The sequence below is a fragment of the Sceloporus occidentalis genome, unplaced genomic scaffold, assembly GCF_023333645.1.
Source record: "Sceloporus occidentalis isolate IW3139 unplaced genomic scaffold, rSceOcc1.0.p SCAF_4, whole genome shotgun sequence".
NCBI classification, from domain to species: Eukaryota; Metazoa; Chordata; class Lepidosauria; order Squamata; family Phrynosomatidae; genus Sceloporus; species Sceloporus occidentalis.
The window spans coordinates 89,207,277-89,232,858 of record NW_028316984.1 but is presented as its reverse complement, the minus strand read 5'-3'; the positions used below and the strand labels follow the sequence as shown (position 1 = coordinate 89,232,858).

Genomic DNA, 25,582 nt, shown 5'->3' with positions numbered 1-25,582 from the left:
TTGTGCTTGTCCAGTGCTCAAACTATTACACCATACTGGCCCTCATAATGCCATATAATTCTATGGGACATGTTCCATACCACATATGTAAATATGTGTCTATGTTTATACATAGTTGTCTGGGTTTTTGTAATGCATCCAGTTATGTTACATGAGCTAAATATTCTTCTAGACATTCTAGTTATTCTAAGGAGACAAGCATGGACAAACTAGAGCTCACAGGAAGAAATGAACACACTGCCAAGTTTCTTTCAATTTCACAAAATTTCTTACTTCATGGTCAGTTGCAAGTACAAGCAGTTAAGACAAAATGTGGTAAGTTGCCCATCTCCAGAGACACAGGGCCCTCATCATGTGCCAGGGTTGCCTCGGGGCAGCACTTCCAGATGCTCCCCAAAACCCTAGCACATGATGAGGCCATCAAAATGGTGCCACCCTATACCTATAAGTTTCTAAGATATGAATTAGGTATAAGTTTCTTAGACCATACAGTTAAAAGATATTAAGAGTATGTATTGATTCTAAATGAGCTATATTATGAAACAGCTCTATGGTCAAGGAAGTCAAGTTTGTGATAGGACTAATTAGGATTTTATATTGTGTGTTTTGTATTTATGTATGTCATATTTTATGTGTTTTATCTAATAAAATTTAATTTAAAAAAATGGTGCCACCCTATACAGGTGCTGCCATTATTACGCAAGTGCCACACAGCATCCGCGTGGTGCTTGCGTAACAAGCTGCAGCTGCGGCTTCCCTATGGAGAAAAAACAGGTGCCGGCAGGGCACTGTGTTTTGGCACTCTGTACTGCGCCTGAGAAACACAGACCTTTGAGCCCAGGAACATCACTCCAGCCCAGCTGTTTGAGAGGAAGCTTGCCCGTGAGAGAGGCACCAGTGACATGGCAGTAGTGAAGGGAGGCTGTGCCATATCATTGTTATGATATGGACTCCTTTATTTAATGGAGCCCCCTGTCACTTGTCGTCATAACATGACCTGCCAGCAGTGGTGGATATTAGGCTAGGGACATGATTCTCCTTACATCATGTATATTGTGGTTTTGAAATGTGATTTTATTGTTATTTGCATTTATTATAGTTTTTGCTGTAATCCGCCTTGATTCCTCTGGGAAAAGGCAGAATATAAATAAATTATATTATTAAATTATATTATTATATATAGGTCAGTGTTGGAATAGGGACCCAGCATAAAGACAGTGACAAGAGGCGGAGACAAGAAGCCCCTCTTGGCATGGTAGGGCATGGAAGTAGTGCTCTCACCCCATTAATCCTCTCTTACTCAAACTGGCGAAAGAAGGTCAGCCTTCTTATTGTATAAACCACTCTACAGAGAAACCGCAGCACCATTTTTAATAGGGGCTTACTGTATAAGTCTTTCTGCAGCCTCACAAGGTTTATACAGTAAGACCCTATTAAAAATGGATGCCGTTGTTCTGCTCCACCTCAAGTGCCCAAATTGGCAGAAAAGCCTCATTTTTTTGGCTCCTCCATGTTGCTACAGAATGCTGCTTGGGCCGAAAAAGAACATAAGAAGGGAGGGCTGCCTTTCTTTCTCCAGTTCAGACAAAGGATAAGTAATGGGGTGGGTGTGTTGCTTCCATAACAAGAAGGGCATCTTGCCTCTGTCTCATGTCACTGTATTCACACTGAATCCCTAACAGAGGGTAGGTTGTTTTCCCTACTCTTCTCCCTCACTCTTTTTTCAGGCCGCATTCTCATTCTTTTTCCTCATTTATTCTTTTCCCTATCTTTGTTTGTATAGATGTATGCATTTTAAGATCAGCAATGTCATCCTCCCCACTTTTAGCCCCTCAAGTAAACAGTTCCTCTCCTTCTCTTTAGCTGTTCTTAAGTATGTTCCCTCTATGCTTTTTTAAAAGGAGAGGGAAAGATTTGTTTGTTACATGCCCTAAAGTTTTACCCTCGAATGAGATCCACAGGTCATAGCAAAATCCATAATTTTGGCCCCTTTGAGTAATACATGATGTTGATTTACACAGGAGTGTATATGGTTATTATTATTATTATTATTATTATTATTATTATTAACCTTTATTTATAAAGCGCAGTAAATTTACACAGCGCTGTACATACAATCTTTTAATTAGGCGGTTCCCTGCCCTCAGGCTTACAATCTAAAAAGACACGACACAAAAGGAGAAGGGAGTGGTGGAGGGGAAGGGGATGATGGCCAGCAGTTCTTCTTTACCTCCGAGGCTTGGACCAAGGCAGATGGACTGGAGGGAGGGCTTGGCTTCTTAATGGATGGGTAAACTTCTTCCAGGGAGGCCTGTTGGAGTTAGCCTGCCTCTCTGGTAGGATAATACATATAAAATACATAGCAATACAGGAAATGATTCAATAAAACAGGCGACAAAAGAACATCAAATAGCAAGTGACAGTTAAGCAGTGCCTGGGAACGCTTCTTTGAACAGAATGGTCTTCAACTCCGTTTTGAAGCTGGTTAAAGAAGTGATGGCTCTTGCTCGCGGGGGAAGAAGGTTACAGGAGTGAGGGGCAGCGAGTGAAAAGGGGCGAATCCGAGATGGGGCAGAGGAAATCCTGGGCTGGGACAGCCGACCTTGACTACCAGAACGGAGGGCCCTAGTGGGAAGGTGAGGAGAAAGAAGGTCTGATAAGTAAGGAGGGGCCAGCCCATGGAGGGCTTTAAACATCAACAGCAGGAGCTTATACTAAATATGGAAAGGGAGGGGGAGCCAGTGAAGGGATGCCAACACAGGAGAGATGTGGTCAGAGTGGTGGGCGGAAGTGATAATGCGTGCAGCTGAATGCTGGACAGAGATTAAAGGATGGAGGTGAGAAAGAGGAAGCCCAGTCAGGAGGACGTTACAGTAATCAAGTCGTGAGACCACTAGGGCATGGACCAGGATCTTGGCAGTAGAGGCGGAGAGATAAGGTCGGATTTTGGCAATATTGTATAAGAAGAATCTACAAGCCTTGGCTGTGGTCTGGATCTGTGGGATACACGACAGAGAAGAATCAAAGATAAAACCAAGACTGTGGGCTTGCTGGACTGGTTGAATAGAAATGTTGTCCACAGAGACAGAAAAGGAGTGTTGAAGGGTGGGCTTAGGAGGAAAGACAAGAAGCTCCGTCTTGGACATGTTGAGCTTCAAATGCCGATGGCACATCTGCTGCAAGACAGCCGTGAGACAAGACGAAACTTGCTGTTCAAACCTTGGAGAAAGGTCAGGGGTGGAAAGATACAACTGGGTGTTATCAGCATACAGATGGTAGGAAAAACCAAAAGAGCTAATGAGTTTACCTAAGGACAGTGTGTAGAGAGAAAACAGAAGGGGACCCAGAACAGAGCCCTGGGGAACTCCAACAGATAAGGGAACAGAGGATGAAGTATGACCACCTGTGACCACTGCAAAAGATCTGCCTGACAAATAAGATCTAAACCAGTAGAGAACAGAGTCTGAGAACCCAAGGTCAGAAAGTATATCAACTAGAAGGCAGTGATCAACGGTGTCAAAGGCTGCAGACAAATCAAGAAGGATGAGAACAGAGTAAAGGCCATTAGCCTTGGCCTGTAAAAGGTCATTCGAGATCTTAGTGAGAGCTGTCTCTGTAGAATGCCTTGGGTGGAAACCAGACTGAAAGGGGTCGAGGTTTTTTCAGAATTGGGGAAATGAGAGCATGTTTGAAGTCCAATGGGAAGGAGCCTGTAGAGAGAGAGAGAGATTGAAGATATGGAGAAGAGAGGGCAGAAGAGAAGGAGCTATAGAAATTAGAAGACGAGTAGGAATTGGATCAAGAGGACAGGTTGCAGGTTTGCAAGAGTTCAGAAGTGTAGCGAGTTCATCCAAAGAAGCAGGAGGAAACAAAGAAAATTTTTTAGGCGAGGGCGAAAGAAGATTATGAGCAGAAGAAGAATCGGGAGGGACTATCTCAGAGCGAATAGTGGTGATCTTTGAGATGAAGTAATTAGCGAAGTCATTGGGAGAGAATGATGAAGAGACAATTACATTTGTCCTTTTAATTATAATTTAATTCATAATGTATTTTAAGTAATTAGCCTCTATCTCTGCAGGATGTCGTATGTGACTTGAGACCTCCAATCGGTCTGTTTACCTTAAAACCAGAACTTAATTTAGCTTGATTTGGAGTTGTGTTTGAGAAACAATCATACTACTCCCAGCTTCCCTACACCCAGAGATTAATTAACCTTGTCCCTGATAAAGAGTTATGCACACCTGAAAGCTTGTTTGTTGTTTTGTGACATTTTATTTATTCTTTTTAAAAATGGGTTCTACAATGGATTTTGAATCATGAATTAGACTTCCTTCTGCATCTCTCCATTTACAGCAGTTACTTACCACTAAGAGTATGACATGATAGCTGAAAGGTATAAAGGAGAAATAATCAGTGTACAGTTCTCTTCCCAGCAAGACGCTAGCTTTCATCTAGAGTCTTCTCAGGAAGAAGTTATCTTTCATCTGTAATTCTTAGGAACAGTCAAAATACTGATCATTAGGTTGATGGTTGTGAGAAGCAGTTGAAGATCCATGTTGTTGTGAGACGCTATGAACAGCCATAATCTTCTGACCTAAACAGGAAAAAAGTGAAAAGAAAGATGTGAATGAGAGAGACAGAAATAAAAAGGAAGAGTGAGGTAAAATCTCATGCACACATTTCCCCCAAATCTTTTGGAACACAGCAAAAGGGACTGTCAATGAATGACTAGCTTTTTCAGCTTTCACTTCAAATCCTCTAGGGCTCTGGGACTGGGAGCAGAACCTGCATTTTCTACAATTAAAAGACATGCTACGTAGAATATTACTATGTTCCAGGCATGTATTCACATAAGATGGACAGGGATAGAAGTTTAAATTGTAAGCTGAGAGAAAATTGAAATACAGCTAGTCCAGGCTGTAATAATTTCATTAAATCTGATGATGGTCAATTACAAACCATTGTGCCATGAAAATATAAGCATATGTGGCCTTATAAAGTTACTAAATAATTTTGTTATCAGGGCAAGTAAAATGATAATTGGCAATATTGCATATTGGGGTGGAAAATTGAATTTCTCACTTGTAGTATTTTTCATAGGATCAGTGCTGGAAGAGATCACAAGGGACAGTTAGTCCAATGGCCTCTGTGCAGAAATACACAACTGCATTACAAGTGGATAGACTTAATCAATGAATACACATCCCTGTGTTTGCAAGACCTGAGCAAGGCTGCTGAGGACAGGGTTTATTGGACGTCTAAGTTAAGTAGAAGGATGATGGATGTAGTATTACAGGTACTTTGCATTCTATGAGCCACTCTGTTGCAGCTTTCTCCCTTGTGGGTTTTTCTCTCTGGTTTGGGTAGGGAGTGTTTGTTCAGCTTGGAAATTATACTGTGTCAGTACTCTTAGGTTTGATTCAGAAAACAAGTTATTTGTAGTCAGTGAAATACGAAAGTTGGAAATTTGTATTGGGCTGCAATGTAGTCAGAGAAGCTCCCACACAAGCTGGAGAAACATGTTTGGGTATGGGTCTCAGGAAACCTAATGCTGACCTGAAGGTTAGTTGTTGCTTTAGTCATTGTTTTAGCACACCAGCAAGGAAATAGATCATGAAAGGCTATGGCTTGCACTTAAAGAGATGGATGTACCAATACATTTTGTTGTCCTGATGTACAGTCTGTGCTTAGGCAAGAGACCACAGTTAGAACAAACAGAATGGTTCTCAACTGGAAAGGGAATTAGACAAATTTGGATCTTATCACCCTATTTGTTCAACTTATACACAGAAAACATCATATGAAAAGCAGGCATAGATTCAAATGAAGGGGAGTAAAGATTGGAGAAAGGATTATCAACAACCTAAGTTACTCAGATGACACCATAATACTAACAAAATAACAAAGACTTGGAAGAACTGCTAAGGAAAGTCAGAGAAGGAACTGCAAAGACAGGTTGAACGCTGAAAATTAACCAAACTAAAATAATGACCACGGGGATATTCACAAATTCAGTATGAATGGCGAGGACATTGAATAGTAAAAGACTTCTTATATTTTGGCTCAATCATAGACCAGAATGGAAATTGCAGGAGAAGACTAGCACTTGGAAGGGCTGCTATGAAAGAACTAGAAAGATCCTAAAATGCAGAGATGTACAACTGAACACTGAAGTGAGGATTGTTCATGCCATTGTATTTCCCATTACTGTGTATTGGTGCAAAAGCTGGATAGGAAGAAAGAGATGGTGCTGGAGAAGAGTTTTGTGGATACAGTGGATGGCTAAAACGAAGAGGAAAAAAGGTACAAGAGCAAATCAGATCTGAACTTACCCTAGAAGTCAAGATGACTAAATTGAAGCTGTTATACTTTGGCCACACCATGAGACATGACTCACTAGAAAAGACATAATGCTTAGAAAGCAGGAGAGGGAGAGGGAGACCGTACACCAGATGTATAGATTCAATCAAAGAAGATGCAACCCTAAGTCTGCAGGAACTCAGCATGGTCGTTGAGGATAGGGGAGATGCCTCATTCACAGGGCTGCCAGAGGTCAAAGTTGGCTTGAGGGCAGTTGACAACAACATGGAAATACTACAATCTGCAAATAATGCCTTCAAAACAGTGTTATTTTTGGACTTTTGTTCCTGGCTGCAATACTACTTGTAAGCCAAGAGATGTTCAAAACACTCATCTGCATTGCTTCACTGATGCTGAAAATTGAGAATTGATCTGATCAATTGGATTTGCTGTTTTTGGCCAGGCTACACCCATGTGTATTAATATTTTGTGCTGAAGGACATCTATCTCATACCTCCACCTCTGTGTGTGGCTTTGAACACATTTTAACACCCATCCGTGATAGTCATTTGAGAGAATTTCTAGAGAAAATGTCAGATCTCTTTATTTTTCCAGACTTTAGACTCTTGTTTGTTTATTTCTAGTCTGTGATGATGATTGCTATTTTAGAATTGCTTTTTGTTGTGTTCTTGTTTATTGCAAACTCTTCTGGTCACTTTTGATGATGAGAGTGGGCTACAGAGGTGTTAAATAAATAAAATGTACTGTATATCAAACATGGCATTCTGCCAAGTGTGAAACAGTTTAGAGACAATTCCTGGAGCCGCAGTTATCTTAATTGGCAACAAGGGGATGGTTGGTTTCATTTGATTATAAAGGACTTGGAGCTTCCATTAGGATGGCATTCCAGAAACACAAACAGAATCTTGATATTTCCTCCCATATTTACCTTCCTGAACTTCTTTTTTAGAGACCCTATGTCATGTGCCCCCACCTAATGAAGTTAAATGAGGGGCTAACAGGGAAGTAATGGCACCTCAGACTTTCTAGAAAGGTTCACCTGATGGTGTCCCTGTAGTTTTTTCAGTATCGAATGTAAATTTGTTTGCTTGGTCTGAACCCCAGCTTTATTTGCCCCTCATGACCATTCCCCAACTGAAAAAAATAGCCAAGAACAAATCTAATGGAGGAAAATACTGATTTTGCTTTATCTTATTTTTAGCTGATTCTTTTTCAATTTAGGGGTGGGTGGTGAGTCATTGGGCTTCCTTTGCCCCTTATGATCCCAAGCATCTCCTCCATAAAATGTAAGGATCAAGAATACCAACAATGGTGATGTTGGTAATGATGATGCAGAAGTGACTTCTGATTTAAAAAATAAAGTACATGCCTTCAAGTTGTCTGTCAAATTATTGTGACCCCATGAATTTCACAGGGTTTTCTTAGAGAAGGAATACTCATGAGGTTGTTTTCCATTGCCTTCTCCTGAAATATAACTACGGTGCTTTACAGACTGCCCAAAAGGGCAGTCTGCCACCGCCCTTGTTTGCTGTGCGAGGGAGCCACAGCGGACAAAAGCGGCTTCTTTTTCCGGCGCTGTTATGATGCCACAAGGCACCAATAGCGCACTTGCGGTGTCATCAAGGCACCGAGACGTGCGGACGCTAGGAGTCCGTCACATCAAAATGGCAGCGCCCATGTGTACAGGGCACCACCATTTTTACGCCTTTGTTACGTGCGAGGGGCAAGGCGCATCAGGAAGCGCCGCCCCTCATGCGTAATGATGGCGGCCAAAAGGCACCGTCTATAGAGTGCCTACAGCACTTGGTGTTGTTTGGCAGTCTCCCTTCCAAGTGCTAACTAGGCCTGACACTGCTTAGCTTCCAAGATCAGATGGGATCTGATGGCTTTCCTGCTTTAGCATTATTTTCAGCATCTGTGTGAACCACTGAGGCTGTGTGGGTATAGAATTGGCCCCACCCATAGCATAAGTGCCCACTTCTATCTATGATGCATGTGTTTGAGTCAGTGAAATTCAGTGTGCCCATAACATCAAGATAAGGTGTGTAAGAACATTGCTAATTTAGGGTGAGAGAATTCCTCCTCTTCTGTTGCTGTTCTTGTTTCTGTTCTTAATACATTAATCCATGTCTTTGTGTATATACCTGACCCAAAAACAAGGTTTATACCCTTGCAAATGCTGGACATTTTGAATGCTAAAAGAATTAACTACTGTAATAAGAAATGTTTTCTTTTTCTTCCTCTCTGAAAATTAGAAGATACTGACAATAACTAGAGGAGAAAAGATATCAGATTACTGTACAGGGTGAAAGATCTCTTAATAAACTCACCAACTAATCTGTTATAGCTTCCTACAGTGAATTGAAGAATACCCAGGAAAATAGCAAGTGTTAATGTATACAGAAGTTTTATTTTCAGCCTAGAGTGGTCTTTATTGCCTCTCTTACATTTTATGAGATTCCATTAAAAGGAATACTTTAGAACATTTACTGCTTGGTGCTAAAACAAAGGATTTTTAATGATGTGTGGAAGCCATAGACTTCATTGAATAGATTTGTGCAGAATTTATCAAGAAGGTAAAGGGGGAAATCTTTGGCTACAAGCCCAGAGGAACTGCAGGCAGTAAGACTTGCAGAGAATGCTGTGGTTTCTCCTTCCAGACTATCAGCACCATTCTCACGTCATGTCACTTTGGAAGACAGAACTAGATGAGGCACTTTCAGGTCATTGCTTCAGCTAAGATAACATTTGTGTATTATATAACTGCTGTGCTTGGCACTGTACAAAACAGAAGTATCAGAATCTCCATTTAGAAGTTTTACAGTTTAAGGTAGCAATGTGATACACCATTTGCATTCTTAAACTAATGGCAATTGAACATTGGAAGTCTGAAGAGAAATTAGAAACATTTATATGTGGTAGAGTAAAATGTGAGACTTGGGTTTGAATGAAAAACTGACTGAAAATAATAAAGACATTAAGAAAACAAAAAGGAGGTATTTGTATAGAAACATGGATGCCATTTATTGATTTCATGAGATCTAGCTCTGGAAATGTAGGTCTCTGCAGACAACACTGGTGATTTTGGAAAAGACCGTTGGATGTAGTTTGAATTTTGAGGGAAGAACAGTGGATGGCATATTTGGACTCTTAGAGACTTAAGAAAATAAATTATTCTTATTGGTATTTAAAATATGGATTGAAATAACAAAGTTAATGCATCACATTGACAAAACTGTTTATGGGCCTACAGATGTATGCACTTGTTCTGTTATAAATAAATATATATATATATTAATTTAATTAAAAATAAAAATAATGTTTGAATTGCTTATATCCCTCTATATTAGAATTTAAAGATGCTGTAAGCATGAGTGGGAGAAGCATTACCTTGTGTAGATTTTGGACTGCAAGTCCCAGCAGCTGTAGCCAGAATGCGCAGTGGTGAGGAATGTTGGGAGTAGCAGTCCAGCAGCTTCTGGAAAAGCCACATGATTCCCACCCATTTTTGAGCAAATTGACTGAGACCCACGAATATGCAGCTACTTCTCTTTGGCAGCTACCGAGCCAAAGAACTGCAAGAGCAAGCAGACTACTAGAAAGTGCTGTTTGTGGTCTGGTGTTCACTTGCTGGATCACCACCATTCCGTATATAATAAAAGCCATGTTACTTTCTCTGAATTCCATTGAAGGTGAAGTTGATGATGGGCCAGCTGTGCAATCTTCTTAATTATTTTCCTTGTTCATCCTTGTTTAAATTGCCTTATTTGTTAATTTCTTGGTACAGGGCTGCCATGAAGGGCCTTTCCCTCAGCTTAATGGAACGGTTGATTGAGAAATATGGTGATCGCGTTGTCAAAATGCTCACTGTGCAGTACCGAATGCACCGGGCCATAATGCAATGGGCTTCCACTGAGATGTATGATGGCCGCCTCACAGCTCATCACTCTGTTGCACAACATTTGTTGAAGTAAGTGACCTGTGCTTGTGTGCTGTTGCTGCTGTTAGAGATAGGGGAGTGTGTCTACATTTTCTTCTTTTGTTTGCAATAATCCTTTTATTTAGCCCCCTATTTTTGCTCTGTTTTAAGAAAATAAAGTGGAAGCAGATTGTACTTTTTTGTTCAGCAAATATTGATTTTGGTCTTCCCTGCACTGCCTACAGATTAGATATCTTTTTGCTTACTTTCTCTCTTAGAAAGAGTCAGCAATAGGTATATCATGAAGGCCTGTGTTTGCAATGACTATGGGCCCAGTGATTTGCATTTACTCAGTAGACGTCTTTATATTTTTCCTCCTTCTAGAGTAACTCTGACTCATTTGTTATTGTTGTTGTGTGCCTTAACCTTGTTTCTAACTTATAACAACCCTAAGGCAAACTTATCATGGGGTTTTTTGGCAAGATTTGTTCAGAGGAGGTTTTCCATTGTCGTCTCCTGAGGTTGAGAGAGTGTGATTTGCCCAAGGTGACCCAGTAGGTTTCATAGCCAAGCTAGGAATTAAACCCTGATCTCCAGAGTCATAGTTCAACACTCAAGCCACTATACTACACTGGCTTCTTTCCAGGCTTTAGACTCCTGTTTGTTTATTTCTAGTCAACTTGAAGGTACTAAACAAGAAGAAGTCAGGTCAGGGAAAGTGGGCGAGAGGGAGGAGTGGCTGTCGTCCATAGAGGTAACATCACCTTGACCAGAAACCCAGTTCCTAAACTGAGGCACATCGAATGTATTTACCTGACCCTAAAGGCCAAGGACAGTCTGGGGATTCTGTTGGTCTACCGTCCACCCCGTAGCCTAACAGACTCCCTGGCCGAGCTGACACAGCTAGTCTCGGAGCCGGTGCTGGAGTCCCCTAGGCTCCTTGTCCTGGGGGACCTCAACATCCCCTTCGAGGCTGGCTTATCAGATCTGACAGGTGCGGCTCGGCAGTTCATGGATTCCATGACAGCCATGGGCCTGTCACAATTGGTCCAGGCCCCCACACACTGTGATGGTAATACTCTTGATGTGGTATTCAGTACGGACCGGGAATATCCGTGGGCGGAGATAACTGATTTCTTCCCCCTGTCATGGACGGATCATTTTCTGATGAAGGTGGGACTGAACGCCACAATCCAAAAACTCCTCGGGGGTGGAGGACCCATTAGGATGGTCCGCCTTTGAAGGCTGATGGAACCCAAAAGGTTCCAAGACACCCTAGAGGGAATTATGTTTGGGAACAATGGTGACTCTGTCGAATCCCTGGTTAATAATTGGAATAAGAATTTTACCGGGGTAATAGACAGTATCGCTCCCGAGCGTCCTTACCAGCCCGCTTCAAACAGAAGACCCTGGTACACTAAAGACCTACGCCAGATGAAGCGGGCTGCGCAACGACTAGAGCGTTACTGGCGGAAACATCAGCGCATATCTGATAAGACACTCCATGAGAACATGTTACGTTCCTACGGAGTGGCAATCAGTGCAGCAAAGAATTCATTCAATGCTGCACAGATTGCGTCGGCGGAGTCTCGTCCAGCAGAGCTGTTCAGGGTGGTCAGGGAATTAACTCAAGTACCAACCACCCTGAATCCTTTATTAGAACCAACTACAGCCTGCTGTGACGCTTTCAACGAATTCTTCGCCGATAAAATCTCTCGGATAAGGGCTGATCTTGATGCCGGTTTTCTGACAGAATCAATAAGAGAGGTATCCAGTGACTCTGGAAACAAGGTTATTCTGGATCACTTTGAGTCTGTAAGTACCGATGACATGGACAAGCTCCTTGGAAGTGTGAGGAGGACGACGTGTGCTCTCGACCCTTGCCCGTCTTAATTAATTGTTCAGGGAGGAGATGCAAGGAAAACACCGTTACATCTTATCATTAATGCATCTCTTTGGGAGGATATATTTCCAACGGCCTTGAAGCAGGCAATAGTAAAACCAATCTTGAAAAAAACCTCCCTTGATCCCCTGCTGAGAAACAATTATAGACCAGTTTCTCTCTTACCATTCTTGGGCAAGGTGATCAAGAGGGCAGTTGCCTCCCAACTCCAAGCTGTCTTATCTAGACCCATTTCAAACTGGCTTCAGGGCGGGATACGGAGTTGAGACTGCTATGGTCGCCTTAGTCGATGATCTTCGTCTGGGCATCGACAGGGGAGATGTGACCTTGTTGGTGCTCTTGGACATCTTGGCGGCTTTCGATACCATCGACCATGGTATCCTTCTGGGACGCCTGGGGGAATTGGGTATCGGAGGCACTGCGCTCCAGTGGTTCCGATCCTATCTCTTGGGAAGGTCCCAGATGGTGAGTCTGGGGGATTGTTGCTCCCGTAAAAGGGAACTAACATCTGGCGTCCCACAGGGCGCCATTTTATCCCCCATGCTGTTTAACATTTACATGAAACCGCTGGGAGAGATCATCTGGAGACATGGGGCTCGGTGTTATCAGTACGCTGATGACACCCAGATCTATCTCTCCATGTCTCCGACTGATACAGTGACTAAGGATGGCATCTCTCCTCTGGATGCCTGCCTGGAGTCAGTAATGGGCTGGATGAGGGAAAACAGACTCAGGCTGAATCCGGAGAAAACAGAGGTACTCGTGATAGGTACCCCAAGTCCAGGCAGGGAAATTTGTCATCCAGTCCTAGACGGGGTTATTCTCCCCCTGAAGGACAAGGTTCGCAGTTTGGGAGTACTCTTGGACTCATCCCTACAATTGTCATCCCAGGTGGATGCGATGGCCAAGAGTGCTTGGTACCAGCTTTGGCTGATACGCCAGCTGCATCCCTGTTTGGACCAAAAGGACCTTGAAATGGTAGTACATGCACTGGTAACCTCTCGGTTAGATTTCTGTAATGCGCTCTACATGGGGCTACCTTTGTACCAGGTCCGGAAGCTTCAGTTAGTGTAAAATGCAGCAGCCAGGCTGGTCGCTGGAACATCTAGGGCAGACCATATAACCCCGGTATTAAAATCTCTTCACTGGTTGCCTATTAGCTTCCGGGCCCAATACAAAGTGTCGGTCATTACCTATAAAGCCCTACATGGCTTGGGCGCGAGCTACTTGAAGGAGCGCCTTCTCCCACACAATCCGCCCCGCACTCTCAGAACATCAGGGGAATTTTTATTAGAATGTCCAAGAGTGAGGTTGTCAACAACTCACAAGAAGTCATACACATCGACAGCACCTACTCTCTGGAATAATCTTCCTGATGAAATCCGAGCTTGCTCCACTTTGGATGCCTTTAAAAAGGCTCTGAAGACACAATTATTCCGACTGGCATATCCGTCTGACTCTTTGTAGTCACTACTCTTGATAGACTTGCTCATCATTGACTGAAAAGATTCTTGGCTGTGTGTTTATGTATATTGAGATTTGTGGATTTTATATTTTTAATCTGTATGTACCTATATTCTTGATGTACACCGCTTTGATCATTGGAAAAGCGGTATATAAATAAAGTTTTATTTTTTTTATTATTATAAGTGCGTGGGAACTAGATGTTGGATCAAAGCCTTCATGAAAAAAGTTTTTTTTTTAATTGTTTGTTTTTACTCAGAACTATCAAGCAAATGACAGCAGGTTAAGAAAGTATATCCGGTAAACAAAATATCAGATAACCATATCCAGTATATAAAATAGTGAAATTATTAGGCTTGGTATTATTAAATTTACCTTTGTGTTGCAATGATATTTGTCATAAACCAGCTGGTAGTAACGGGTACAAAACTGTGTCAGTAGTGATCGCAATGGAGTTCTTAAGTATTTCTCTTTATTATTTATTACATTTATATTTCACATTTTCTCTCATGTGCTCAAGAGATGGTTTTTCTCCTCGCCATGTCATTCTCACCAAAACTCATTGAAATAAAGCAGACTGAGAGAAAATGGCTGGTCCAAAGTTACCAGTGAGTTTCATAGCCCTTTTGGGATTTGAACCTGGATCTGCCAAGTCTGAGATCATACATGCTGAATTTCCTTTTACTGCAGGGTTGGGGAAGGTGTGGGCTGCATACAGTCCCAACTCTCTTTTTTTGTATCTCAAGCTCCCTGAAGCCCACATACTCTCCAAATTTTAACAGGAGAGGATTGAAGAAATCTACCAAGAACACTCAAACACAATGTGGGGTGCTTGTTTGTTTTTATTCTGAGCACTTAAACCCTGATGTTATGGTAACTGAAATGCAAAGCATAACATGACCACTAATTGAATGCTTAGAATTCAGAAAATACATCAGGATAATATGGATTTTTCCCCCTCTTGTTTGGTGATCACATAGATATAAATCACAGAGATGATAATCTCAGTATGAAATATTGACGGCAATTGCTGTGAAATACTTTCTAAACACTGTGAAAGAAATCATCAACAATAAAAATGAATTGTTATTTTGTGTGAAAGAAGACCTTAGTAGCATAGTTAAGGCCTGCTGTAGTTCCTGCTGAAAGACTATATAAATTCTCACTGACTTCGCTGAGCTCTAGAACAGTCTCTGAAACTGAAATGTTCTCTCTTTCTCCTATTGCAATTACCATATGGCAAGATAACAAAAAGAGATTAGCCTTCTATAGACCTTGGACTCTTATACTAATCAAGTTGGAGAGATGGAGTTCCAAACTGGGTTGATCAATATTTTGCTCCACAAACTTGTTACAGTATTTCTTGTGACAAAGGAAAGGAACTTTCTGGCTGGGTAGAGCTTGGAAGCATCCAGGTTGCACTTTTGGGCTCTACTGACCACATTGAGAGAATTTTGAATGGTCTTGTATCTCCCATTGAATCCTGATCTGGTTGTTCCATGCATGCTTCCAATGCTGAATGGTGGAAGATTCAGACAATCCTGCACTTAACCTATGCTTCATTTTCCATATGAGGAGGAGTTTAGTGTCTTTCTGTGTAATACTGTTTATTTAAACACCTATATAGGCTGAGGAAAAGATACAGGTTAACACCATTAGCACTCTTAATATTGTCCCCTGTCAGATTTCCAGGGTCCCCCACTATGTCATGATTTTTCCTGCAGAGAGTAGCCAGCTCTCTGCCTCCTTTTCAGGTCCAGTTCTAGCACACGCTGCTGATAACTCACCTTCTTTCTTGGGTCTTACATCATGCTCAGTTACTTCATTTCTTAGGGGGTAGGAGAGGCCACCCATTCACATAGATCTAGAGATGACCAAAACTCTGTTCTGATATTTGCATAAATGCTTGGGCAAATACATAGATGGTAAATGCCTGGACGTATGTAAACTCTGTCTTCCCCCAAATTTGGTGTACACTTGGCAGCGTGTTAGACTGCAGAGATCTGTAATTGTATTTAGCTAAATCTGATTAAAGGGCTCCCATGATCACAACCCAAATAAGTTGGGTTTTGAGTGATAAAAGTTCTGTAACTGACTTCAGCTGAATGCAGTTATATTGCTCTATGAAGGCTTTTACACTCTACATGCAAAGGTCTGGAAATCAATCTATTGAGCTAGTAATAATGTTTGAGCATGAGGCTTACATTTGTGTCTATGTCCCTACTCCTAATTTAGCCCAACTCATAAACAGGTGACTAGAGCATAGACTAAACTTGACCAATCAGTTTCACACATCATCGCAGTCTTCTGAAAATCACACACACATGGTTTTGCTGGGGGGTCGGGGGGAGGCAGGGGCAGTCAGGGAATTGTTGTGAAGTCGTTCAGGCTGCCACTCCATCTCAAATCTCATTATGTGACTGATACGTTCACTCAGGATTATGTAATATTACATTCAGTCCAATTATATGTGCACAGTAGACTTAACATGATTCTCAATTTTGGGTAAACAGGCAGGGTATAAATAAAAATGAACAACAACTTTGGCTGGATCACACTCTGTATTTTCAGTGGGTTTTCAAATGAAGACTTTTCCTAAGATGGAGAGACATTTGCTTTTGTTGTCCTTGTATTCTTGGCAGCCGGTAATCTCTGTACAATCACTAAGGGGGGGAAAGTACCAGGACATTTTCAAACTGTCGTTTTATTTTATTTTTTTATTCTGCTTTCTGTGAATTGCCTTGGCCAGCTTGCTTGGACAACTAACATGTTTTCCATGTAAAAACATTCATCATTTTAAAAAAAATCAAGACAAAATGGGGAGACATTTTTCTGCAAGCTAATACCAGTCTTTTTAGTTAACAGTACTGCTATTGTGTGCCTTCAAGTCATTTCCGACTTATGGTGACCTAAGGCAAACTTGTCATGGGGTTTTCTTGACATGATTTGGGACAGAAGGCTAATCAGGACAGACCCTAGGTAAACATGAGGTAGAATTATAGAATCGTAGAATTGGAAGAGACCTCAAGAGCCAGCCAGCCTAACCCCCTGCCATGCAGGAACTCACAATCAAAGTACCCCCAAGAGATGGCCAATACCAGGTGGTATTGTGACACTAAAACATTGGCACAGACCTAACATTATGCTGCTGTCAGAAATTAAATTCTGTATGTAAAGTGTCCAGTTAGTACTGGATTGTGTGTGAGAGAAAATAATCTGGCCCTGCTTTTGGCCACAAGGTACAAATGAAGGTGCCTTTCCATCATGTCACAGAAGACTGAAAGTAGCCAGCCATTAGCCGTTCAATCAAGGCTGTAGTTTAAGGCCCTGCTTTGCTGATTTGTCCTTTGCTTCCTCTGTGTGCTGAAATATGAAGTTCTGGGTTACTTTAAATTATTTGTAGATTTGAGGTATGCTGGGAATTCTGTCTTTGTTGCATGTAGTCAGAAACATATTATTTTTGAAGCTAAAAAAGGATATTTTAGCTCCACACCTTGAAAGGAGCTGCTAATTACTGCAGCACATTTGAGAAAGATCCCTGGTGGTGCAGTGGTTAAATGCCTGTACTGCAACCACTCAATCACAAATCTTAAGGTTGCGAGTTCAATCCCAGCCAGGGGGCTCAAGCTCGATCCAGGCTTGCATCCTTCCAAGGTCGCTAAAATGAGTACCCAGATTGTTGGGGGCAATTAGCCTACACTTAGTAAACTGCTTAGGGAGTGCTTAAGTGTACTGATGAGCTATATAGAAATGTACCTGCTATTGCTATTGCTATGGTGACTGAAAAAATCTTTAGACTTAACCCCAAATTAAGGACTATGTTTGGAGAATTCTGAACATCAGCATCAAGCAAGTATAAAACTAAACAAATGTTTACTTCAGTGACAACATATCAGTCTTCTTTTATGGTGATGTGTGTGATGAATGACCCAAGTCCTTGCCCATTTGGATTTATACATAATGTTTTCTGACCTGCTAATGAGACAATATTCTTTCTATCATTGCAGCTTTTCACCCCTCAATAATTACTGCTGATGTAGTGAAAACTGCATTGCCATCATAAAAGCTTCTTTAATATCTTGGTAATTCCCTTACAAAAGGAGAGGATTTGTGAGTGTTATCTGTGTTATTCCCTATAGATGAAATAGTTTCCACAAATCATGCTGGGAGCAGCCTATAATAGTTAAGAGATAAAAAGCCCCAGCAACATGCTGACTATCGTTTTTGACTCTTGCCTATTGTGGAGGGATGAACAAGGAAAAGAAAGGAATGCTGAATTAACAACAGTTCCTTCCTTTAAACATAGAGCAAAGACAGGTGATTTGGGGCATGCAGAAAAACCACAAGAGAGACACTATAGACTAGAGGCAGTCGGAGGAACTTCACCTAGAAGATTTTAAATCAATGTTATCACTGTGCTTGGGCCGCTTTCCCACTATGGTTTACTTCAAATTGCAGATCAGGTTAAATGTTGGTTGTACCCACTTGTCACCAGTTTTGACCCAATTCTGAATAGAAATAAATAGAGTTGATGAGGGGGCGAGCACCACAAAGTATCCTCATGTAGCTGAAATTACGGCTGGCTGTGTTGCTGAAATTATGCCTGGCCACGTAACCAATGATGCAGCGATATGATCAGCTTGATTGGCATTTTAAAAGGGGGGACGACATTGCGGCGCAAATACAAGTGGGCCTGACAGTGGGGTAAAAAAAAAAAGAATCCAAAAGATCTTGTTTCATAGTGGGAACAATGCCACGGTGGAATCAGATCAACGATCTGGATTGAAACCTCATTGCAAACCAGTTTAAATGGTAAGTGGGAATGAGCCCTTGATCTGTTACTTTAGACTGTAGTGTAGCAGTTTGCTTGGGCTGATGTACTCCCTTCCTTTTCCATAGCTTGGAAGAATTTGAAAAATTTTACTTTCAGTTTTAGTCAACCATTGTTTATTTAGGGGGTGGGGGGTTTGAAGCCACAAGCTCTGCTTTATCTTAACTAATTTAGAAATTGTTTGGTTCAGTTGTGGCTTGTTTAGTGAACATAGCTAATACGCTATCTATATTTGAATGCATATCCTACATTTGTGTTTGGACATTTCTCTCCCCCTCCCCCTCCCTTCCCTGGACATATAGATTGTTCACATTGATCTGTTCTAGGCATGTGCAACTACCCAGGGTCTCATATACATATATATAAAAAAGTCCTTTACCAGTTGTTGGGGGTGCCACCTACTTTTTTTTTTTTTAAACCATACTTTTAAACAAAAATTTTAATCAAATTGCAGTCCTCTCACCAGCTTGTTTTAGGTACAGGAGAGGGTCAGTGGAAGTTGACTACTGGTTTACCTCCTATTTTAAGCAGGCCTAAAACAACCAAGCCAGCCCCTCTTCCAGCATAGCAGTATTGATCATGGGGGGTATTTTTAGTTTTTTTTTTTTTTTTAAATAAACCTCCACATGTTAAAACACACACTCTTAGGGTTGCTGGGAAAAACTAGGAGGCCACAGTTTGCCCACTTGCATGTATACACTTGATTGATGTTTGATCATTAATATCATTTTAAACTGTTGTTTCCTTTTATTTTCCTTTTTTCAAGGTCCATATGATATGGTAAGTTGTGGATAGTTAAAAGCAGGAGTGAAGCATTTGAACCTCACCTACAAGCCATATGGGAGGAAGGAAAGCTGGATAATATATTAGGCTAAGGCTCATTCAGGCCCCTTCCAACTTGTGTACATCACAGAAAACTGGTTTACTGTGATGTACACAGAGCTTCGAACAGTAGGTTAGGAAATTAATTCAATAATGTTAAACAATTATACACTAGAAAATCCATAACTATGAACAGTAATAATCAAAGTTGCTTAACGAGTTAACCTGTTTTTAAATAAATCATTATTTGAGACACTAGTTTGGGATACATCATGGGATTTATAGAGAATGTTACAGAGGTTATCATTTTTTACCTTACCAAAACATTTTGTTGTTGCCTCCTTCAGGTGCCTTCCATTTGTAGTTTTAAAGTTACCAGTCTTCCCAACTAGGTTTCCCCCCCCCCCCAAACATGGGGTACAAGGTGCATAATATTGCCTGGGAATGAGAGTCCAGCACATGAGGAAACTGTTGGGTGGGAAAGCTGTCCTAAATCGTGGGATCTTATCTTGCAAGTTCTTGTAATTCATTTGTCACTCATCTGCATCTCTGTTTCCCCCCCTACCCCCATGAACATGTACACTCCACTCACTCTTCAAGTGTCTTGGTTATTACCAGTTAATAAAGAATGAATGTATTCAGTTAGAGGACACTGATCCATTCACTGTAGCAAGTAGTGGAATTCAGTGATCAGTCAATGAATCAAGGATGGAGAATTCTTAATCATAAATATTTTTAAAGCTTCTGACCATATACAGAACATTTTTTCTACACAGCTAAATCACCCCACCCTTTCTGCCACTCTACCCCTAGTCAAGAAGATCCTAAAAACTAAGTAGTTGTACACATATTTGCATGCAGGAGCCAATTAAATATTAAGGTAAGATAATAAATAATAAATATTTTTTTATTTTTATCCCACTTTTTGCCAAGCAATCAAAGCGGTGTACAACAGATTAAAATATATCCATATATACATAGTACACCCTTTAAAACAAGATTAAACAGTATAAAACTAAAACTAACATTTTAAAATCCAAACAATAACCATAATCATGGGCAGATGGGTGCAGAGAATAGTGACTTGTTAGATACCTGATAATTGTATAATTAAAAGATGGGGGGGGGGGAATGGTGGGTTAAAAACAGAATACAAAGGGGGAGAAAGAGAGAAGGCAAGAGACAAGGTTCTGGTATGGGAGCTTTTCAGTTAATGATTGAAATGTTTGGTGCACTGTGCATATTGTTTCTGGGTGCACTGTATGAGCAACTATAAGATTACAAAGGGAACCATTGCAGCTTATAAGATTTATTTGTTGTTGTTAGCTGCCCTCAAGCCAGTTCCGACTCATGGCAACCCTGTGGATGAGATATCTCCAAGAATCCCTATCTTCAACTGCCTTGCCCAGATCCTGCAAGCCCTTGCCCATAACCCCCCTGAATGAGTCTATTCATCTGGTTTGTGGTCTTCCTCTCTTTCTTCTACCCTCTACTTTTTCTAGCATTATAGTTTTTGCTACTACCAATCCATGCTTTCTCATTATGTGGCCAAAGTACAATAGTCTCAACTTCATCATCTTTGTTTTCAAGGAGAGCCCTGGTCTGATCTGTTCAGGAACCCATTTGTTTGTCATCTTGGCTGTCCATGGTATCTTAAGTACTCTTCTCTGGCAGCACATTTCAAATGAGTTGATATTCTTTCTCTCTGCTTCCTTCACTATCCAGTTCTCACATCTGTACATGGTAATTGGGAATACAATGGCCCAGATGATTCTGACTCTAGTGCTCAGTAGTATGTCTTTGCTCTTCAGTATCTTTTCCAGTTCTTTCATAGCTGCCCTTCTCATTCCTAGTCTTCTTATTTCTTGACCTCAGTCTCCATTCTGGTCAGTGTTTCATCCTATATATAGGAATTCTTTAACTATTTCAATTTCCTCATTGCCTAGATTGAATTTGTGTATTGCTTCTGTGGTGATTAATTTTGTTTTCTTTTATGTTCAGCATCAGACCTGCCTTTGCACATTTATCTTTGACCTTCCTTATTAACTGTGTCAGTTCTTGAATGTCTTCTGCCAATAATATGGTGTTGTCTGCATATCTTAGGTTGTTAATGATACTTCCTCCTATCTTAACTCCTCCTTTTTCTGATTCTAATTCTGCTTTTCTTACAATGTTTTCATCATTTAAGTTAAACAAGTAAGGTAATAGGATACAGCCTTGCCTGACCCTTTTGCCTATTGGGAACCATTCTGTTTCCCCAAATTCTGTTCTAATGGTGGCCTCTAGTTCTTGGTACAGATTCCTCATTGGGACTATCAGATGTAGTGGCACCCCCATGTCTTTGATTGTGTTCCATAGCTTTTCATAATCTATACAATCAAATGCTTTGCTATAGTCTGAAACACATGCTGATTTTTAAAAATTCTTTAGTGCACTCCATTAGCCATTGTATGTTTGCAATGTGGTCCCTAGTGCCTCTTCCTTTTCTGAATCCTGCTTGCACCCCTGGGATTTCTCTTTCCATGTATGGTTGGAGTCTATACTGCAGAATTTTGAACATTATTTTGCTTGCGTGTGAGATTAGTGCTATTGTCCTATAGTGCTGCAGTCTTTTTTATCTCCTTTCTTGTGGATGTATATTTATGTATATTGAGTGTTTCCAGTCTATTGGCCACCGCTTTATATTCCATATTTGTTGGCATCTTTCAATTAGCACTGAAGTTGCATCTGTCAGTAAGCAATGTAGCAGTTCAATTGGGATACCATCTGTTTCCGGTGATTTATTTTTTCCCATTTCCTTTATTGCAGATTCTATTTCACTTCTTAGAATTTGGGGTTCAGAAAGATAAACTATTGTTGGATCAAATTAGCAGTAGTAGGGAATACAGTAAGTAAGTAGAGGATAAAATAAGAGTAAGTGTAGGAAGAAGGATTAAGAAGAAAGGAGAGAAGAGGAATAGAAGGGAAGAGAAAATAGAAAGGTAAGGTAGGATTGTTTTAGGAATGTAGATGAGGGAGAAAGATGAGATGAATGAGCAGAGAAGGTAAGATGGGATCTGAAGATTGATCGTTAATAGATTTTATATATTGACAAATTCTATGGACAGAGGATTAGAAAGGAACTTGTGCAGTATATGTTTTGTTAATAAGTGATGTATGTTTGTAAGGTGTTGTCTTTTTTGTATAAGTGTATATATGATCTTAACTTTAATTTCTCTGATTTTTTGGTAGAGGTCTTCCATTCTTCCCTTTTTGTTGTTGTCTTCTGTTTCCCAGCATTGGTCATTGTAATATTTCTCCTTATCCCTGTGTGCCAGACATTAGACAGTTGTGTTCATACTTCTGACTTTGTGGTTGTTAATGTCTTAGATGCATTTAAATAAGCAACTAATAAAAATAACTTTAAAAAAAGAATTTGGCGTTCGTCTTTACATGGCTCCTCATTCCAAATATCATTCATTCCCTCATATCTTTTCTATAGCTCTTCTGTGTAGTGCCTCCAGCATATTTTTATTTCTTCTTGTTCCTGTGTTACGTTCTTTTTTTCTCCATAGAGCATCCCTGCCCTCTTAGCTTTAATTTATCTGATTTTTTGGTAGAGGTCTTCCATTCTTCCCTTTTTGTTGTTGTCTTCTATTTCCCAGCATTGGTCATTGTAATATTTCTCCTTATCCCTGTGTGCCAGACGTTAGACAGTTGTGTTCATACTTCTGACTTTGTTCCTATCTCCCTTTGCTTTTGCTTTTCTTCTTTCTTTTACTGCATGAATCTGTCATCCGTTGTTTCTTATCTTTCTTTTTGGCCACTGTTAGTGTTTTCTTACATTCGTCCTTAATTATGTATTTGACTTCTGTCCACAGTTCTTCAGGTTCCCAGTGAATTATACTCAGTAGTTCAAATCTGTTTCTTACATTGTGACTGAATTTATCTGAAATGTTATTTAGGTCATATAATCAAAACCAATCCAGAATATAATCAATAGAGGATGAGACCTTACTGAAGAGAGTCACAGTCCATTTGTACACCCCCCCCCAAAAAAAAAAGAAGACTCCAAACACTTTCCTTCTTTACAAGTCTGTAGTGGGGACACTGCCTTTCAGCCAGGATACATTCTGAAAGTTCTTGTACTTCAAACAACCCACTACCACCCTTTTCACTACCATTCGTTTTCTATACTCTTTCCCCTCCATATTTTCTTTGATTGTTCGATGGTTGTTTCTTTTGCTGGTCTGAACTAGATTCAGACTCTGGTTGTGACAGCTATACTGCATTGTGCTCAAGCCTATCTCTTTAAGAAATTGAACACTGGGAACAGACACACCTCTTCAGTAGCAAAGAGGTGAGGGTGTTTAATGAATAAAAACCAATAGCCATGGTCCCTCAGTGGGAAGTAGTGGTGAATTTGGGCTTGTAACAGCAGTGCTCTCCTCAGACATCTTGTCAGCACATTTTAGTTCCTTGCTGTTAGCAGCAGCTATGTTCACACAACTGCAGCATGACCGGGCTGCCACTTGCATACTGAAAAGCATCAGGGATCCTGAGAATGAAAATCAAATTACTCCAGAGAGAAGACTGTGGTGCCCAGGAGATTTATTTTCTAAATGATCTAGTCACACATAGTGGGGGAGGGGGGAGAATTGGAATCATGGTGGGTGGGGGGAAGGCATAAATCTTCCTTGCAAACTCACTCAACTCACTGCAGTCCTGATATAAATCCACCTACTGCTGTCATTGCCACCAAGGTGTAATTAAATAAAAAAGCCAAAAATAAAGCTGCTTGTGACACTATTTCAGTAGCATGTCATAGAATTCTAGAGTTAGAAGAGACCCCAAGGGCCACCCAGTCCAACCCCCTGCCATGCAGGAACACACAATCAAAGCACTCTTGACAGATGGCCATCCAGCCTTTGTTTGAAAATCTCCAAAGGAGACTCCACCACTCTCCGAGGGAGTGTGTTTCTCTGTCAAACAGCTCTTACTGTCAGGAGGTTATTCCAAATGTTGAGGTGGAATCTCTTTTCCTGTAATGTGATAGTGGTTTGAGTGTTGGACTATAATTCTGAAGACCAGGGTTCAGTTCCCAGCTTGGCCATGAAACTCACCTTTGCCTCACTTGCTCTCAGCCCCAGAGGAAGGTAGTTGCAAACATCTGAACAAATCTTGCCAAGAAAACCCTGTGATAGGTTTGCCTTAGGGTCATCATAATTCAGAAGCAACTTGAAAGCACACAACACACAGTTCATCCCACAGGCAAATTCCAGGCCTTGGCCCAGGCGCTGGACAGTCCCCAACCTGAGTCAGTGGAAGGGACGTTGCTTAATGTATCATCCATTAAGATGCTCTCTGAATTTGCATCTTGTGTATGGAGGAAGAATGGGCAAGTAGAACTTTTCTGGCTTCTTGTACATATCTATATGCAACATAGGAGTCTTGTGCAACTACAGAGAAGCAATATTTTGAATATGGTCATCTCCATGGCAAAGGAGACAGGGTACAAACCTAAACATGTATAGTGCATTTGAATGTGTATTCATTGGGTATTTTTGAAGTCTATGTTTGAATATGTATGATTGAGGTTGGACTATTAGGTAAGTTTGCTCTAAGCAGAATGCAGAGTTGACAGAAAAATATACATTACTCAGGCAAACCCTGATTTCTGTGTTGTTAAGGCTCTGTACTTTGAGGTTCAAGGTTCTGCTCTTAGCAAAATGTTTCTAATGTGACCGAGTTTAAAAAAAAAACTTAAGTTGTTTTCATTAATGTACAACTGCCTGGCAAAACTAGGCCTTGGAAACTTCTAGTCATCTTGTGATTCCTCAAAAAATTTTTTCATTTATTGTTATAAATTCACCAAGCAACTTGGGTTTGTTGATGCATGTTGTTAATATGGCTTCTTTATGTGAAAAATGGGTTTTAAAGCAGCCTCCTCTTTGAGGTTATCACGATTGTGTATTTTGCCTTTTCCTAATATCATAGCTGTCACAACATTGTCTCTTGTAATGCATCAAGGAACGCTGCTTTTGCCTTTGCATACTGAAACATAGAAGCAACCACACTGTAGGAGCCTACGCCTATGATTTTACTCTTTACCATTATTTAATTGAGACTTTTAACTCCCACATTCTGTATTTTGCTTAGTGCTTCAGATTATTGAAAGTTGTGTTACCTTTACCAAAAGATGTTTTAAAGAATCAGAGCCCAAACATGCTAATTTGTATTTCTGTCAGGCTGCTGGAAAGACCTATTTGTTTCCACTTCCCATTTTTTAATACTTTACAAAAAATGTTTTTCCCGTGATAAGTTTGTACACATGATAGCAAAA

At 40.7% G+C, this 25,582-nt stretch overlaps 1 protein-coding gene across 1 annotated transcript in view; it reads left to right on the top strand.

Annotated features, from left to right (window-relative positions):
• The window catches only part of IGHMBP2 (immunoglobulin mu DNA binding protein 2), a 101,972-nt gene that overhangs the window by 51,364 nt on the left and 25,026 nt on the right, over positions 1 to 25,582 (top strand). Inside the window, exon 9 of the mRNA XM_089520811.1 lies at positions 10,109 to 10,291. Coding sequence (XP_089376937.1) covers positions 10,109 to 10,291 — 183 coding nt within the window. The remainder of the gene's footprint in view (positions 1 to 10,108; positions 10,292 to 25,582) is intronic.